The sequence below is a fragment of the Triticum urartu genome, chromosome 4A (assembly GCF_056163025.1).
Source record: "Triticum urartu cultivar PI428250 chromosome 4A, HENAU_Tu73, whole genome shotgun sequence".
In the NCBI taxonomy this organism is placed as follows: Eukaryota; Viridiplantae; Streptophyta; class Magnoliopsida; order Poales; family Poaceae; genus Triticum; species Triticum urartu.
In genome coordinates, this window is record NC_141876.1 from 565,979,661 (window position 1) to 565,995,693 (window position 16,033).

General features: G+C 46.7%; 1 protein-coding gene across 1 annotated transcript; it reads right to left on the reverse strand.

The window, feature by feature from the left end:
• Positions 1-15,301: 15,301 nt before the first annotated feature.
• LOC147976662 (uncharacterized) lies at positions 15,302-15,730 on the reverse strand. Its single transcript, XM_087520935.1, has one exon. The coding sequence runs from the start codon at positions 15,728-15,730 to the stop codon at positions 15,302-15,304; it is 429 nt and encodes a 142-aa protein (XP_087377061.1).
• Positions 15,731-16,033: the final 303 nt, after the last annotated feature.

The window sequence follows — 16,033 nt, forward strand, 5'->3', positions numbered from 1 at the left end:
GGCTAGCTAATTGTTGCAGCTTACAAATTGTATCAAGGAATATGAGGAACTAGGAAGTGCATGTAGACTGAGGCCCTGACCACGTATTATATATGCTGCCCAACGAAATCAAAGTCAATCGTACTTTAATTTCATTTATTTTGTTCCTAATTATCATTCCATCAACTGCCTCATCAAATATGCTAAATATATCATCCCATTAAATCATATTTATTTCTGGCCTAGAACATTCTATAGTTAATGGTTTTGCCAAAACGTTCATCAAATCTGCATAATCAATACGTACCATAAAATGAGATTGAAAACATATCCTACATACCTAAATAGTTTATCCTCGTTATTTCTATTATCTTAACATGCACACATGTCACATCATCAATGATCCAGCACAATATGCATGAGAATTATTTTTTTATTATGGATTGACCCTCATTACTTCTATTTATTTCAACATACACATATAAGCCATGCACATATGCCACCTCATCGAAGGCCCACCCAACATGCATGGGAAAAAACCATTATATTATTTTACTACCTATATTGGACAAATATTTTTCAACTATACAAATATATAATATGTTTTTATGTTTTTCTCATATACTATTAATTCAAATGTTTCCTGGAACCAAATATTTTTGGAATATATTACAACACTAGTTTCATTTCCTCCTCAAAGCCTGATTCGTTAATACTCTGCACGAAGTCGGCGGTTGTGCAAACCGCCTCCAATATCATGGACAACACATGTGATTTCGTCCCGCTTTCTATTCCCTTCTTGCCACAGGCAGTTTCGTACGAATAACCACCTTCATTTTGTATGTTCATTTTATCAAGCATCCAGCTGATCTTCTATACAAAATGGTGTCTTTCTTGCAGCTTTGGAAGCTACTGGCAAAACCACAAGACAGAGGACGCGTGCAGGAGCTGATAACAAAGGTGCGAGCAAGGTGCACTGAGATGCGCCGACCACCGTAGGGGACATCACCGGCTCATCACCGCCCCTCGCTACCTCGATAGCCCATTTCCTTCTTGTTGTTGGCTTGTCAGCGCTGCGCCGCTGTGATTCTGCCTGTAGGCTTGTATCTTTTGCTTTTAACTTTGTTGTTCGGATCATTGAACTTGTGGATTTGTAAGAGCATCTCCAACAGGCGTGCTAAACAGGCGCCGCGCCGTAAATATACCCAGTTTAGCGCACGCGCGCAACCCGACGGATGGCTCCAGCGGGCACGCAATAACCGCTCGCGTGGTATAAGGAGTTGGGCACGCGGCAGGAAGCGCTACCTCGCGCGGTGTATTTGCGGCGCCCGCTTTCGCGCGCGGCACACTCGAGCGCTCGCGCTGTGCTTTGTCTTCTCCCCCTCCAAGGCCTCGCGCGCCCCGGCACCGGCACGCGCACCCCATGGACGCACGTGCCGGCACCCCGCTCACCCCGTCCTATTCGCGCGACCCCCCGTCGCCGCCGCCGCAAACCCTAGCCCGGGTGGCGTTGGCCTCGCCTCCGCCGGAGCTCCTCCAACCATCAGCCTCGCGCACGGCCTCTTCATGCCGCCGCGGATGACCTCGGCGGCGGGTTGCGTCGCGCCGGCGCTGGCCCGAGCCGCCGCCCCTCCTCCTCAAAGCTCCCCAATGCGGCGCGGCCAAAGAAGGGCAAGACGTCGGCGAAGAAAAACAAGGCGGCGGACGGCTCCGGCACCTCCAAGGCGAGGAGGAAGAAGCTTGCGGGGCGTGCGACGGGCGCGGCGGCTACCGAAGCGCCGGCGAGCTCACTCGTTGAGCCGGCGACCGACGCGCACAACATGTTCGACGAAATGCCTCCAAGGTAAAAAAAATCCAACTTTTCATTTTTTTGTTATTTTTTGAATGCATTCACATATAGATAGCTTATTTGCATTGTTCAAAAAACTTTGTAGTCTCAATGATGATGCATACATGTCAACGATGGGTGTTGGCTCCAACAATTCACATTGGTCTCAAACCAATGACATGCATTTCAAAAACCATGAGTTCGAGGTGGACGAGGAGGGTGAGGGCATTGTCGACGCACCGAAAGGAAGAGCGGGCAATTACAGCAACGCCGATGACATCTTACTATGCAATACTTGGTTGCAAGTGTCGAGGGATCCATCCGTTGGAGGTGATCAAAGTAGAGATGCTTATTGGCTTCGGATGAAGGAACACTTTGATGTTCGCAACGTGAGTGGAATTGACCGCTCCGACCGATCACTTAGGTCCCGGTATGGCCACCATGGGAGGTATGAGTTTTGCTTCTCTCATGGGAGGCATGGATGCACCTCCGGCCGCCATGGGCGGAATGTCTTTCGATGTGCCTCCTCGCACACATTCCCATGAAGATGCCGTTGAAGATCTTGCCAACACCGTCGGAGCTTCACGTGATGCGGTGCGTGATGAAGAGAGGGAGGAAGATTCATCTTCGGAGGCGGAAGAATCGTCTTCCGAAGATGAGGACGAGGATGAAGACGAGGACGAGGAATGATGTGTCTTTCATTTGTGTATCGAACTTGATTTCCATTTTGAACTTGGTTGGATGAACTTGTGGTCATGATTTTGAACTTGTGGGCATGAACTTTTCTTCATCAACTTGTTTGTGTGAAATTTTATTGTGTTGAAAATGTTCATCAACTTCATTTTGTGTTGAAAATGCCATATGCAATACACCGGCGAGTCGCGCGCGCTGCATTTTTGCACGCTGCTGGATCGGCGCGCGCGCGCTGCATTTTAGCGCGGCTGCTGGAGCCAGCGCTGCGCGCCGCGCCAAACCAGGCGATAGGCGCGCGCTAAAGCTGTTTTTGCATGCGGCGCGTTCGGCGCCTGTTGGAGATGCTCTAAGGGCCTCAATTTAAGGCCGAGCAAGCGCCTCCTTTCTAAAAGAAGATGTTAGGGGTATAAATGTATTCTTTAGGAACTCTCCCCGGCTAATGATAGTCAGATGAAACACTCCTCAATTTTTTTATTACTTAACTAGTCACGTGAATGAAATTGAAAGTAAACATTCAAATAAACATAGGCATACATCATTCATTTGCACAAAGCTTTGCATCTCATAATAGACCTGCATATTGAATTGAAATTTCAGAGCAACATTCATTTACGCACTTCACAGCCAACATATGAAACATATGCAAAAACCTAAAAATGAATCAAGGGAAAACATCAACATCCCCAACAGTTTGATCCTTTATGTTGGATTGGGTACCAATGAGGGTTCTCTTCTCTTCAAATAATGTTGTGCAGTGCAACTAAATCATAAAACACCCACAAGAAAGAAATATTTCATTTAGATATACTTGAGTTTTACATCGGTATGCGGTGCATAGAATGATTATCTCCGCATTGTGGAGATCATCTCTTTCAGGATGCCTACTTAGGCCAGCACAGACTCATACCTAACATCTCGGTCAAAATTTCCACAATGTTATAGCATGAACTCCCAGACCGTCAGAGAGGCTCAGTACCCATATCCAAAATGAAGAGTGCGGAGGAGCATGTGCCTACCTCTCCACCTTCCGCTTCTATTAAAAAAATTGTGCAATGCAACTAAACTAAAAACAACTCCAAGCAATATATTTAATTTAGATCTTGTTGGGTTATGATACATCTCCAACGTATTTATAATTTTTTATTGTTCCATACTATTATAATTGTTGGGTCATGAGCCGAAAGCAAGCCATCGAGCGTGGCAGTGTTGGATTGGATGATATTGTCAACCACTTGAAGGAGGTTCTCATCGTGATCCTTGAAGATCCGGTCCAGACCTACGGTGCAATATGCTCGTTGAAGCGCGTACATGCTGCACCCTTCCTCAGACGACTTGTCCATCGCCTCCGCTCATCGCCGATCACGCCACCGCGTCCAGTGATGGTGTCGCGGCAACTCTAGGACCACTGAATCTTATACCAACCGTGAGCAACTCACTCGATCAAGAGGAATTGCTAGGGATTAGAATTTGAAATTGCGGAAATTGGTTTGTTAACTAGCCGCCCGTCCACCATCATAGCTACACGATTACACCGCCTGATGCCATCATCCAAATCCCAGCCAGGAGATAAGAGAGAAGTATAATGCCTATTTAAACTAGCAATCACTAACATAGTAGAAGGGCCTGCTCATAGTTCATCAACCATCGCGTTGGGTTAATCTCGAGCCTAGGCTGCGGTTAGAGCATAAAAATTGTATGCGATATTGAGTCCATCACACACAGTTAGAACATACAAACTATGTGCAATAGGAAGGGTCCATCACATACGGTTATAATTAACAATCGTGTGCTCGGATGGGTTGGCGATTGGGGTGCCAATGCACACTCTTTCAAAACCGTGTGCGATGAATGGGCTCGACTAGGTCTAAAATAAGTGCTACATTATACAATTACTCATTTTTTACAAGTAAACATAGCACCAGACATAATTCACAATCGGAAAACCCATCGCACACCCTACGATGTTTTGTTCTGTCATTTCTCTACTAGTGGACGAAAGGCACTCGGCTTACGTCGGTATGCCGACCAACATGATGTACCCTGAGTGCGTTACGCTGAGTGTCAAACCCGTCGAGGTGAAATCAGCCTTTGCTAGGTGGTCTGCACACTCAGCTTAATATACTTTCTTTAAAATATCCGCTGTGTCAAAAAAGTTGTCAGTTAGGTCACTTTGGGCAAACAAAAAGTGTCCAAAAGATGCCCTATATACCCATATGTTGCAAAAGAAAATTACCCAAAATTTTCTTACACATATCTAGCAGCTGCGCTGAAACCAAAAACAATGCAGGAGGAACCCAACCACTCGTGATGAGACTACCCCACCGCCGACGGTCGCCACACCTACTCTGACCGACTGTCGCAGCGCATGCCGCCGCCGCGACTCAATCGGCCATTCTCAGCCCTGCCACCACCCTGCCGTCTGGGATGTCTGCTACCAAATCTTGGGCCGCCGCATCCGATTCCACCGATTCTGGCCATAGAAAGTTTATGTAGCTACCGGGACATCCCCCTTCAGTATTTTGGCTAATTTTGATCTTTTGTTATGGATCACAAGAAAATATTATTATCGTCCATGTTGCTGAATGGGAATTACTGTTGGAAATATGAGCAATTTACCAAATGGTTTTATTAACATAAATACTAGATAAAGCGTGACTAATATAATAGAGATAAAACAAGTCATGCTTTCTGACAGAGAGAAGGTAAATAGCTTCTGCATATATGAACCGTAGCCTAGCATATCTATAGCAGACAGTAGAACTAGTTGCATATATGAAGTAGAACCTAACATATCTAGAGCAAGTACTAGTACGAGAAACTATGGCAGGACATCTAACAGAAAGAAGAACACGTACGGGACAGCAGTAGCAGTAGCACTGGACTTGGGGTCATTGTCCTCGCCAGCCATGTTGTCGAGGAGGTTGTCGACGTCGGGGAAGTAGTCGTCGGAGTCCAGGGCGTCCGTGACGAAGGAGTCAGTCTGTAGTCGCGCAGAGCGCTCCCCAAAACCTTATCACCCTTCTCCCGTACAGACTCAAAGAGGTGCGGTTTCCGAGGCCTACTGTCCCGACGTGCGGTGCACGCCGCAAGCCGGGATGAGGAAGACAGCAGCAGCTCCGAGATGGAACCAATGGCGAGAGGAAGGAGAAGTTCTGGTGCGTCTCTCTGGGAGGAGCGACCTCCCTTTTATAGGCGCAAGAGAAGGAGGCGAGAGGGCAGCGACGGAAGGCGAAATGAAGAGACGGAGGCGAAGCGAACAGCCAGCAGCCAAAGGGCTGCGCCGTTCGCATTCGAACTCCACTTTCACAAAAATCTTTTCAGCTTCCGTCTGACCTTTCGTATACCCGTAGTGCATGGCAAAAATTTAGATATCGGCTCGGCTCATTCCCGCAACCCGCGGCACAGCGCGTCATGACGAGGCGTGGCATGGCGTGGCGTGGCGAGGCGGGCGGTGGAGGAGGAGCGCGCGTGGATATCCCTCTTGTTCTCATGCTTGTACAAGTGGGGAAAGAACCTCCCTTATAAGGAGGTCCAACTCCTACTAAACTAGCAATGTGGGACTAAACTTTAGTAGTATCCCTTGCCTTACACAAATGGGCTAAGTGGGCCTCTAGGATTTATTAGGAATTTCTAAAATAGTTATTGGGCTGCCCAAAATAAACTAAATTCCAGCAATCCCCCACCAGATCCCAGAGGCACACAAAAATTTGCCTTTGGTTCCAAAACACTGTTTTATATACCGGTACTGCAGTGGAGACTGTTAAGTTGAACTTTCACCTAGAACTCTATGCTACACTAGTAAGCAACTTGAACAGTGGACTGGGCCTTGAAGTGCAAGTTTTCTACGAATCTAGCTTCACATAAAGCCTTGACCGATACGTGGCTACCGTGGGTCTTCCCCGCGGCTGGAGCTTATGCGTCATACTCCGTGACCTTTCATGAGTTTACTAGAGAGAACCCTACTCTCATAGATTGCGACGTTTGACAATCAGACTCATATAGGTGTGTTCTTCAAAAGATGTTCTGCAGGATAACATCTCTGCTTAAATAAGCCACTTAGAACACATTAAGGTATACATCAACCTGCCATGCAGATTAGAAGAGTATTGCATCTTCATGGAGTGGTATTGTGAATAGTAAGGATACTCTCCTCTCAGTTGACCAACAGCTTGTCTTCCACATCTAATTCACGGGATCTCCGATCACAAAGAATAGGTTACCACTATGAACAACTCATATTGTGGGTCTCATACCCATCTCCCTCGATGCATTATCTATCACATTACGTGATAGACCCTTAGTAAAAGGATCTGCCAGATTTTTAGACGTTTGGATATAATCCAACGCAATAACTCCGGAGTTTTTCATTTTCCTGACAGACTTTAACCTTCTCTGAACGTGTCTTGATGACTTCATGTTATCCTTTGAGCTGCTCACTTTCGTGATCACAGTTTGATTGTCGCAGTTCATAAGGACACCCGGTACAGGTTTCTCAACAACCGACAAGTCATTCAAGAGCCGGCGAAGCCAATCTGCTTCAACCGTAGCTGTATCTAGTGTTGTGAGTTCTGCTTCCATTGTTGACCTCATTAAGATGGTCTGCTTGCAAGACTTCCAAGAAACAGCGCCACCTCCATGAGTGAATACATAACCGCTCGTGGCCTTTATCTCATCAGCATCTGAGATCCAGTTTGAGTAACTATACCCTTCAAGCACCTTTGGATGCCCGGTGTAGTGAATTCCATAATTTGTAGTGCCTTTCAAATAACGCAAAACTCTCTCTAGAGCTTTCCAATGCACATCTCCTGGTTTTGAGACAAACCGACTCAGTTTGCTAACAGCAAAAGAGATGTCAGGTCTTGTAGCACTTGCTAAGTACATAAGCGAGCCAATAATCTGAGAATATTTCAATTGATCTCTAGCAATTCTTCGATTCTTTCAAAGTAACACACTCACATCATATGGTGTTGGAGAGGGCTTGCAGTCACTATAGCCAAAGCGACTCAAGATCTTTTCCACATAGTGAGATTGAAGCAATGTAATCCCACCATCATCGTCTCTCAACAACTTACTGTTCAGAATGACATCAGCCACTCCTAAATCCTTCATCTCAAAACAGCGAGATAGGAAATTCTTGACCTCCTTAATAACATTTAGATTTGTTCCAAAAATCAATATGTCATCAACATACAAGCAAAGGATAACTCCCTCGCCCCCACCATGGCGATAGTACACACATTTGTCAGCTTCGTTTACAACAAAGCCTGCGGCTGTTAAAGTTCTTTCAAACTTCTCATGCCACTGTTTGGGTGCTTGCTTGAGTCCATACAAAGACTTCAGCAACTTGCACACTTTTCCTTCCTGACCATCTAGTACAAACCCATCTGGTTGTTCCATATAAATTTCCTCGTCCAACTCTCCATTTAGGAAAGCAGTCTTAACATCCATTTGATGAACGAGAAGACCATGTGAGGCAGCTAGTGAAAGTAGAACTCGAATAGTGGTCAGTCGAGCCACAGGTGAGTAAGTATCAAAGAAGTCTTCACCTTCCTTTTGGGTATAACCCTTAGCCACGAGCCGAGCCTTGTACTTTTCAATAGTACCATCAGGACTAAGCTTCTTCTTGAATACCCATTTGCATCCTATAGGTTTGCACCCATAAGGACGATTAGTTATCTCCCAAGTTTCATTCGCTAAGATGGAATCCATCTCGCTATGAACCGCTTCCTTCCAGTAGTCAGCATCTTCAGATGCATAAGCCTCTGAAATAGAACTGGGAGTGTCATCTATGAGATACACAAGAAAATCATCACCAAAGGACTTTCCAGTCCTCTGTCTCTTGCTCCTAATAGGAACTTCATTGTTCTCCTCCACATGACTTTCAAATTGTTCCATCGAAATGGCAGGTTCGGTAATTGTAACTGATTCCTAATTTGATGAACTAGGCATCTCCTGATTAGATGAGGTAGCCATATCCTTCATGGGAAAGATATCTTCAAAGAAAGTTGCATCATTCGACTCCATGATCGTACCGACATGTATGTCAGGTACCTCAGATTTTACAACCAAGAATCTATAGCCAACGCTATGAAAAGCATATCCCAGGAAAACACAATCCACAGTCTTTGGTCCAAGCTTCCGCTTGTTTGGAATTGGAACATTGACTTTCGCCAAACAACCCCATGTTCGTAGATAAGAGAGTTTTAACCTTTTCTTCTCCCATTCCTCGAATGGAGTTATCTCTTTGTTCTTTGTGGGAACTCAGTTTAGGACATGACATGCAGTCAATATCGCCTCCCCCACCATGCCTTGGAGAGACCCGAAGTGTCTAACATGGCGTTAACCAAATCTGTTAGAGTATGATTCTTTCTTTCAGCCACCCCATTTGACTAAGGTGAATAGGGAGGTGTACTCTCATGGATTATACCATGTTCCACACAAAAAGCATCAAATTCATTGGAAAAATACTCTCCACCACAGTCGGACCTAAGCCTCTTGATTTTTCGATCAAGTTGGTTTTCCACTTCAGCTTTATAGATCTTGAAAAAGTTAAAAGCCTCATCCTTAGATTTCAGAAGATACACACGACAGTATCTAGTGGAGTCATCAATTAACGTCATGAAATATTTCTTTCCACCTTTTGTCAAAACACCATTCATTTCACATAGATCTGAATGTATGAGCTCTAGTGGTGCAAGATTTCTCATTTCCATAGTCGTGTGAGACTTACGAGGTTGCTTAGCTTGCACACACACTTACCACTTAGATCCCTTGACAGTGGTGAAACTAGGGATTAATTTCAACTTCACTAGTCGCGACATGCAACCAAAGTTAACATGACAAAGACGTGAATGCCACACAATTGATTCACTATTGTTGCAAATATGATTAACAACTTTATTGCAAACGTCTGATAAGGATAAACGAAACAGGCCTCCTGACTCATAGCCTTTACCAACAAAGGTTCCATACTTGGATATTACAAATTTATTCGACTCAAAGACAAGCTTGTAGCCATCTCTACACAGAAGAGATCCGCTAACAAGATTTTTATTGACGGCGGGGACATAATGCACGTTCTTCAGCCGCACGATCTTCCCCGAAGTAAACTTTAGATCGACCGTGCCAACACCACGAACAGAAGCACTTGAACCATTGCCCATCAGCACGGTTGAAGTCCCTGCGGTCTGATAAGACGAAAACATGGAAATATCACCGGATACATGCACATTAGCACCCGTGTCAATCAACCAATCAGGAGAATGACATACTAAAAGAATAGTGGGAAATATACCATACCCAGCATCCTTCATGTCAGTGTCTCCAATGACAACATTAGCGGTCTTGCTGCCTTTCCCAGGATGACGCTTGTCATAGCGATTAGGGCAACTAGGAGCCCAATGATCAGGATCCCCACACACATGACAGACACCTTTCTTCTTGTCATTCTTCTTCTTGAAGTTCTTGTGCTGGACAGTCTTGTTCTTCCCATCAAACTTTGCTTTACCATCAAACTTGCCCTTGTTCTTGAACTTGTGGGGCTGGAAGTTCTGCTTCTGTACCACATTGGCACTAGATCCTCCCTCAATACCTGGACAGCCTTGTTCTTCCCATCAAACTTTTCTTCCACATCAAGAGTGCCAATGAGATCCGGGACGGAAAACTCCTGCCTCTTATGCTTCAGCAAGGTAGCAAAGTTCCTCCATGAAGGAGGAAGCTTAGTGATGATACCTCCGGCAACAAACTTGTCCGATAGCATACAACCGAAGTGCTCAAGTTCTCTAACAAATGACTGTATCTCATGAGCTTGCTCAACCACGGAGCGCTCTTCAGTCATCCTGTAATCATAGAATTGCTCCATGATGTACAGCTCAGTGCCAGCATCCGAGACCCCAAACTTGGCCTCGAGTGCATTCCACATATCTTTTCCATTATCAATTCATGCATAAGCATCAACTATGTTCTCACCAAGAACACTCAAGAGAGCAGCCTTAAACAAAGTATCCATTTTCTGAAAGGCTTGTGCCTGTTGAGCATCAAGCTCCCCTTCAGGTTTGCCGAGAGTGGCGTCATAGCAACTCACGGTTTGAAACCATAAGACTACTCTCACGCGCCACCTCTTATAGTGGATACCCTCAAACATAGGAGGTCTCATGGAAGTAGCAAAACCACTTGTGGTAAATTGCCCATTATAAGGTTTTTGGATTGTTGGAAATATGAGAAATTTACCAAATGATTTTATTAACAGAAATACTAGATAAAGCATGACTAATATAATAGATATAAAACAAGTCATGCTTTCTGACAGAGAGAAGGTAAATAGCTTCTGCATATATGAACCGTAGCCTAGCATATCTATAGCAGACAGTAGAACTAGTTGCATATACGAAGTAGAACCTAACATATCTAGAGCAAGTACTAGTACGAGAAACTGTGGCAGGACATCTAACAGAAAGAAGAACACGTACGGGACAACAGCAGCAGTAGCACTGGACTTGGGGTCGGTGTCCGCGCCAGCCATGTCGTCGAGGAGGTTGTCGATGCGGGGAAGTAGTCGTCGGAGTCCGGGCGTCCGTGACGAAGGAGTCAGTCAGTAGTCGCGCAGAGAGCTCCCCAAAAACCTTATCACCCTTCTCCCGTACAGGACTCAAAGAGGTGCGGTTTCGGAGGCCTACTGTCCCGATGTGCGGTGCACGCTGCAAGCCGGGATGAGGAAGACAACAACAGCTCCGAGATGGAACCGATGGCGAGAGGAAGGAGAAGTTCTGGTGCGTCTCTCTGGGAGGAGCGACCTCCCTTTTATAGGCGCAAGAGAAGGAGGCGAGAGGGCAGCGACGGAAGGCGAGGCGAAGAGACGGAGGCGAAGCGAACAGCCAGCAGCCGAAGGGCTGCACCGTTCGCATTCGAACTCCACTTTCGCAAAAATCTTTTCAGCTTCCGTGTGACCTTTCATATACCCATAGTGCGTGGCAAAAATTTAGATATCGGCTCGGCTCATTCCCGCAACCCGCGGCGCGGCTCATGGCGAGGCGTGGCGTGGCGAGGCGGGCGGCGGCGGAGGAGCGCGCGTGGATATCCCTCTTGTTTTCATGCTCGTACAAGTGGGGAAAGAATCTCCCTTATAAGGAGGTCCAACTCCCACTAAACTAGCAATGTGGGACTAAACTTTAGTAGTATCCCTTGCCTTGCACAAATGAGCTAAGTGGGCCTCTAGGATTTATTAGGAATTTCTGAAATAGTTATTGGGCTGCCCAAAATAAACTAAATTCCAGTAAACTAAATTCCAGCAATTACTACTTGGGGATTTGCTCACTGAATATTGGAATATACTTACTTTATGCATGCCGTCAAATATAGCTGATCCCCTAAAAGAACAAAGATTGCTGATGTTTTTTCCATGATTTTCAGCAATGTTATCTTTTTTAGAGAAATGCAGTGATTATTTCTAGAGAACATTCTACAAATCAACTAAATAAGAGTCTAGGCATTTATTAGGCTGGCCATAATGGCGAGTATCATATATTAGTATAATGCATATGATACTAGTGTATGATACTATTATATGTTAATATCATAGCTAACATCATTTATTGCCATGCATTACACATAGTAGCACATCATTCAATATGATACGGTATCATGATATGATACTCAACCCTCTTTTTCTTCATTTAATTCTATGCCACCTCATCAAATTTGTCTAGTTGACATACATGAAACTACCTATGATACTACCATTATGACCAGCCTTAACATGTAGAACTTACAATGCATGGGGAATGAAAGATCAAATATACCTTGCCCTCCTTTCTTATTTTACTGGTTGTTAATGTCAAATATCATAAAGAATATTACTCCCTCCGTTCCTAATTATAAGTCTTTTTTGAGATTTCAAATGGACTACCATATACGAACGTATATAGACATATTTCAGAGTCTAGATTCACTTATTTTGCATCGCATGTAGTCACCTGTTGAAATCTCTAGAAAGACCTATATTTAGGAACGGAGGAAGTACACATTAGGACTGAGTTGTTTTGCTCTTCTACTTTCCAGTAAGCCCTGTGATATTTTACAACCCATCGGACACCCTTGGATCTGATGGTATGTGAGTGTTTGACAAAAAACTACCACTTTAGGGGTATCCGTCCCACAAAACTACCACTTTTTAAAAAGTGACTGAAAACTACCAAAATTTCTTAACTTTGTGACTAGAAACTACCAGTTTCAGATAATTGCGAATTTAAACGATTTAAACACGTTTATGACATGCGGGACCCACTCGTCAGGGCTGACGTGTCGGCAAAATCAACTCCATTCAATGTGACCATCAAATTGACCGTTATTACAGGCAGGGCCCACACGTGAGCGCCTACATTCTTCTTCCTCCTCTTTTCTCTCTCTTAGGCATTTCAACGAACACCAGTGTTTGTGCCAGCGTGATGGAACAAAGCGTGGACACCGTCGAGAACGCGAAGCTGAGAGCAACTCCAACGGGCCAAACCAAACGGACGGCGATTTCGTCCGCTTTTTGTCTGTTTGGGTCGGCCAGACGGACACGGATGCCGGATTCCGCATTTGGGTCAGCGCGTGCGCCCAACGCTGGCCTGAGACCCATTTTGACGGCGCCAAAAAATGAACGCATGCATATTAAAAAAAAGAGAAACAACATTAATTAAACATTAAAGCTGGCCACGAAGGCCGACGAGAGTCCACGCGCCTGCATTTGCATTTAAAAAATTAAAAACAACCTAAACTACGAGGCGGCGCGCTGCCCTAGGCGTCGTCGTCGTCCTCGGGGTCCGTGAGGTCGATGAGCGTCGGCGCCGGCCCGGCCCAGGGGAACGTCGTGTTCCAGAGTGCCGTCATGTCGGGCTGTGCCGGTGCAGGCAGTGCCGGGGGTGTGCGGCCGCCTGTGCAGCCGTGGCCTGGCGCGCCTCCTCCTCGGCCTCGCGCTGCTCCTCCTCAAGGTCGCGCTCGAGCATCTCCTCGTACTCGTCGCGACGGCGCTCCTCTGCCAGCCGGCGCTGGCGCCACATCTCGAGGTAAGGGGTGGCGGGGGACTTGCCCTTGGCCTTGCTGCCGCTGGCGCCAGAGAAGAGGCCCATCTCGTTGTGGTTGTGGTGGCTAGGGTTTGCCGGTGACGAGGGAGCAAAGGTGGGCAGATGTGGACGGCGAGTTTGGATGAGGACGGCCTCGCCGCACGGTCGGCATAAAAAAGGACGAGCGCCATCGCTGATGCGTGGGCCCGTCATCATAAATTAAGCTGACCGTGTGGGCAGCGGGTAGTTGGACGGCCGCCATGTGGGGTCGCGGCGGATAGCGAGAAGGCACGCGAAGCGTCCGTTCGGTGTCCGCGCCGACGCATTTGGGGCACAAATTTGGGCCGCAAATGCGTTGGCACGGACATGACGCGGACGTGATTTGGGTTTGGGTCGGCGCGTTAGGCCGCCACTTTTGTCCGCGCCGACCCAAACGGACGCTGGCGGACGAAATGGGTTGGCCCTTTGGAGTTGCTCTGACTGCCGGCCGTGAGAGTGAGCGACGAAGAGGCCGCTGCGGCTGCATTCAACACAGACGCGATGGAAGTCCGAGCATGGCGCCGTGCCTGCCTCCTGGTCAATAGCAGAGGCACCTCCACGAGCACCACGCTCGCTGTCGGAGGACGAGGTGTGTGTGCGGGTCATCACGCTCTATGTCGACGACAGGCGACGGTGACGCCGACCGTGACGCCCGCTCAATCGGGCGTGACGTCCACACCGTCCTCATATTCCTCGCCAAGTCTGTCATGTTCGTCTTTTGAGGCGACTCCCGCAGCGCCGCGCGCCTCGTCCGGACCGGGCGCAAGGTTGCCGGGCACCTCACAACCACTTGCCTTCACGCCTTTCTCCTCCTCCTCGGCTCCACGCAGGAGGCCCTGCTGCCGGGAGGCATTGTGCACTTTGCCGGGGCTGCGCACGTCGGCGCGGTGTGGTGCGTCGCCTCGGTGATGATGGTGCTTGAGGACGCCTGGGGCTTCGGCGCATACCTTCACCGCCTTCCGCTGCTGGGTCTAGCGGTCGCTGGTCTACCACATCTGCCGCCCCGCTGCATGCTACTGCTACTCGTGCAGCGTGATGTGGATCCGCGACTCGATGCACCGGGGTGCGAGGAGGTGGTCCTCGGCGAGCGGCAGCATCGATTGATTTTGTTTCGAGTACAAGATGTTCGTTGAAATGCCTAAAAGAGGGAGGAAGAAGAATGTAGACGCTGACCAGGGCGCTGATGTGTGGCCCCACCTATAATAACGGTCAACTCGACGGTCAAAATAAACGGAGTTGACTTTGCCGCACGTCGGCCTTGACTAGTGGGCCCTTCATGTCATAAACGTGTTTAAATCATTTAAACTCGTCATTATCTGAAACTGGTAGTTTTTAGTCACAAAATTAAGAAATTTTTGTAGTATTTGGTCACTTTTTAAAAAGTGGTAGTTTTGTGGGACAGATATCTCTAAAGTGGTAGTTTTATATCAAACACTCGATGCTATGTAGATCAAGATTATTTCTAATTACCTGCGAGACTCCAACAGAGTATATCATGTGGAATTTCTTGTTCCTGTGGTTAGGAGGAACCATTGCAACATCTTACAATAAATAACTGGGCAAAAATGATCATCACAATAATATTAGGTCTTGAAACCATGACTTATTACATAATCAATTTATTCATTCTACATAAAGCAACGGACTCACAAAGACACATGCATATTGCATACATTTATAGTAAAGCATGCGTGCGATGCATCCCTAATCAATCAGACCCTTAGCTGCACCTGGGGCTTTGCACGAAGTTGCTAACCGGAAATGACTGGTCGAACGTGGCTGCATGCTCACTACCAGTAAACCTGAGCTTGTCACCGACGCGTTGAACCGTGTGGAATGCAAGAAAATCCCACTCAAACTGGATCCTCACGCCGCCCAGTTGAGTTATGGATCCGGGCTGGATAACCCCACTGACTATGCTGTCAAACCGAATCTTGTGTGATCCACCGGCAACCGTAACGTTGAAGTCGCAGGAGGCGGGGAGGGTCACCTCAACGGCGCCTCCATGATTCACGTACGACTTCACACCCTGAGGCAGGAGAGCCCGCGGGAATTTGTTTTTCTCCAAGAGGTCGTACGCTGTGTCGGACGTGGTCGCTTGGAGGACGGAAGCCAGGAAGACGATGAGGAGCAGATGCTGGATGGCCATGGCTAACTGTTGCTTATAAATTGTAGTATCGATATAGGAAAATGAGGAATGGGGAAGTGCGTGCAGACTGAGGCCCTGGCCGTGTATTATATATGTTGTCCAACGAAATCAAAGAAAATCATATTTTAATTGCATTTATTTTGTTCCTAGTTATCATTCCATCAACCGCCCCATCAAATACGCTAAATATAACATCCTATTAATTCATATTTATGTTTGGCCTAGTCAAACATTCCATAGTTAGTGGTTTTGACAAATTTGAAACGTTCCTCAAATCTGCATAATCAATACGTACAATAATAT

Bases quoted from the DNA above. Each gene is read 5' to 3' on its own strand.
- LOC147976662 (XM_087520935.1), bottom strand. From the start codon at position 15,730: ATGGCCATCCAGCATCTGCTCCTCATCGTCTTCCTGGCTTCCGTCCTC.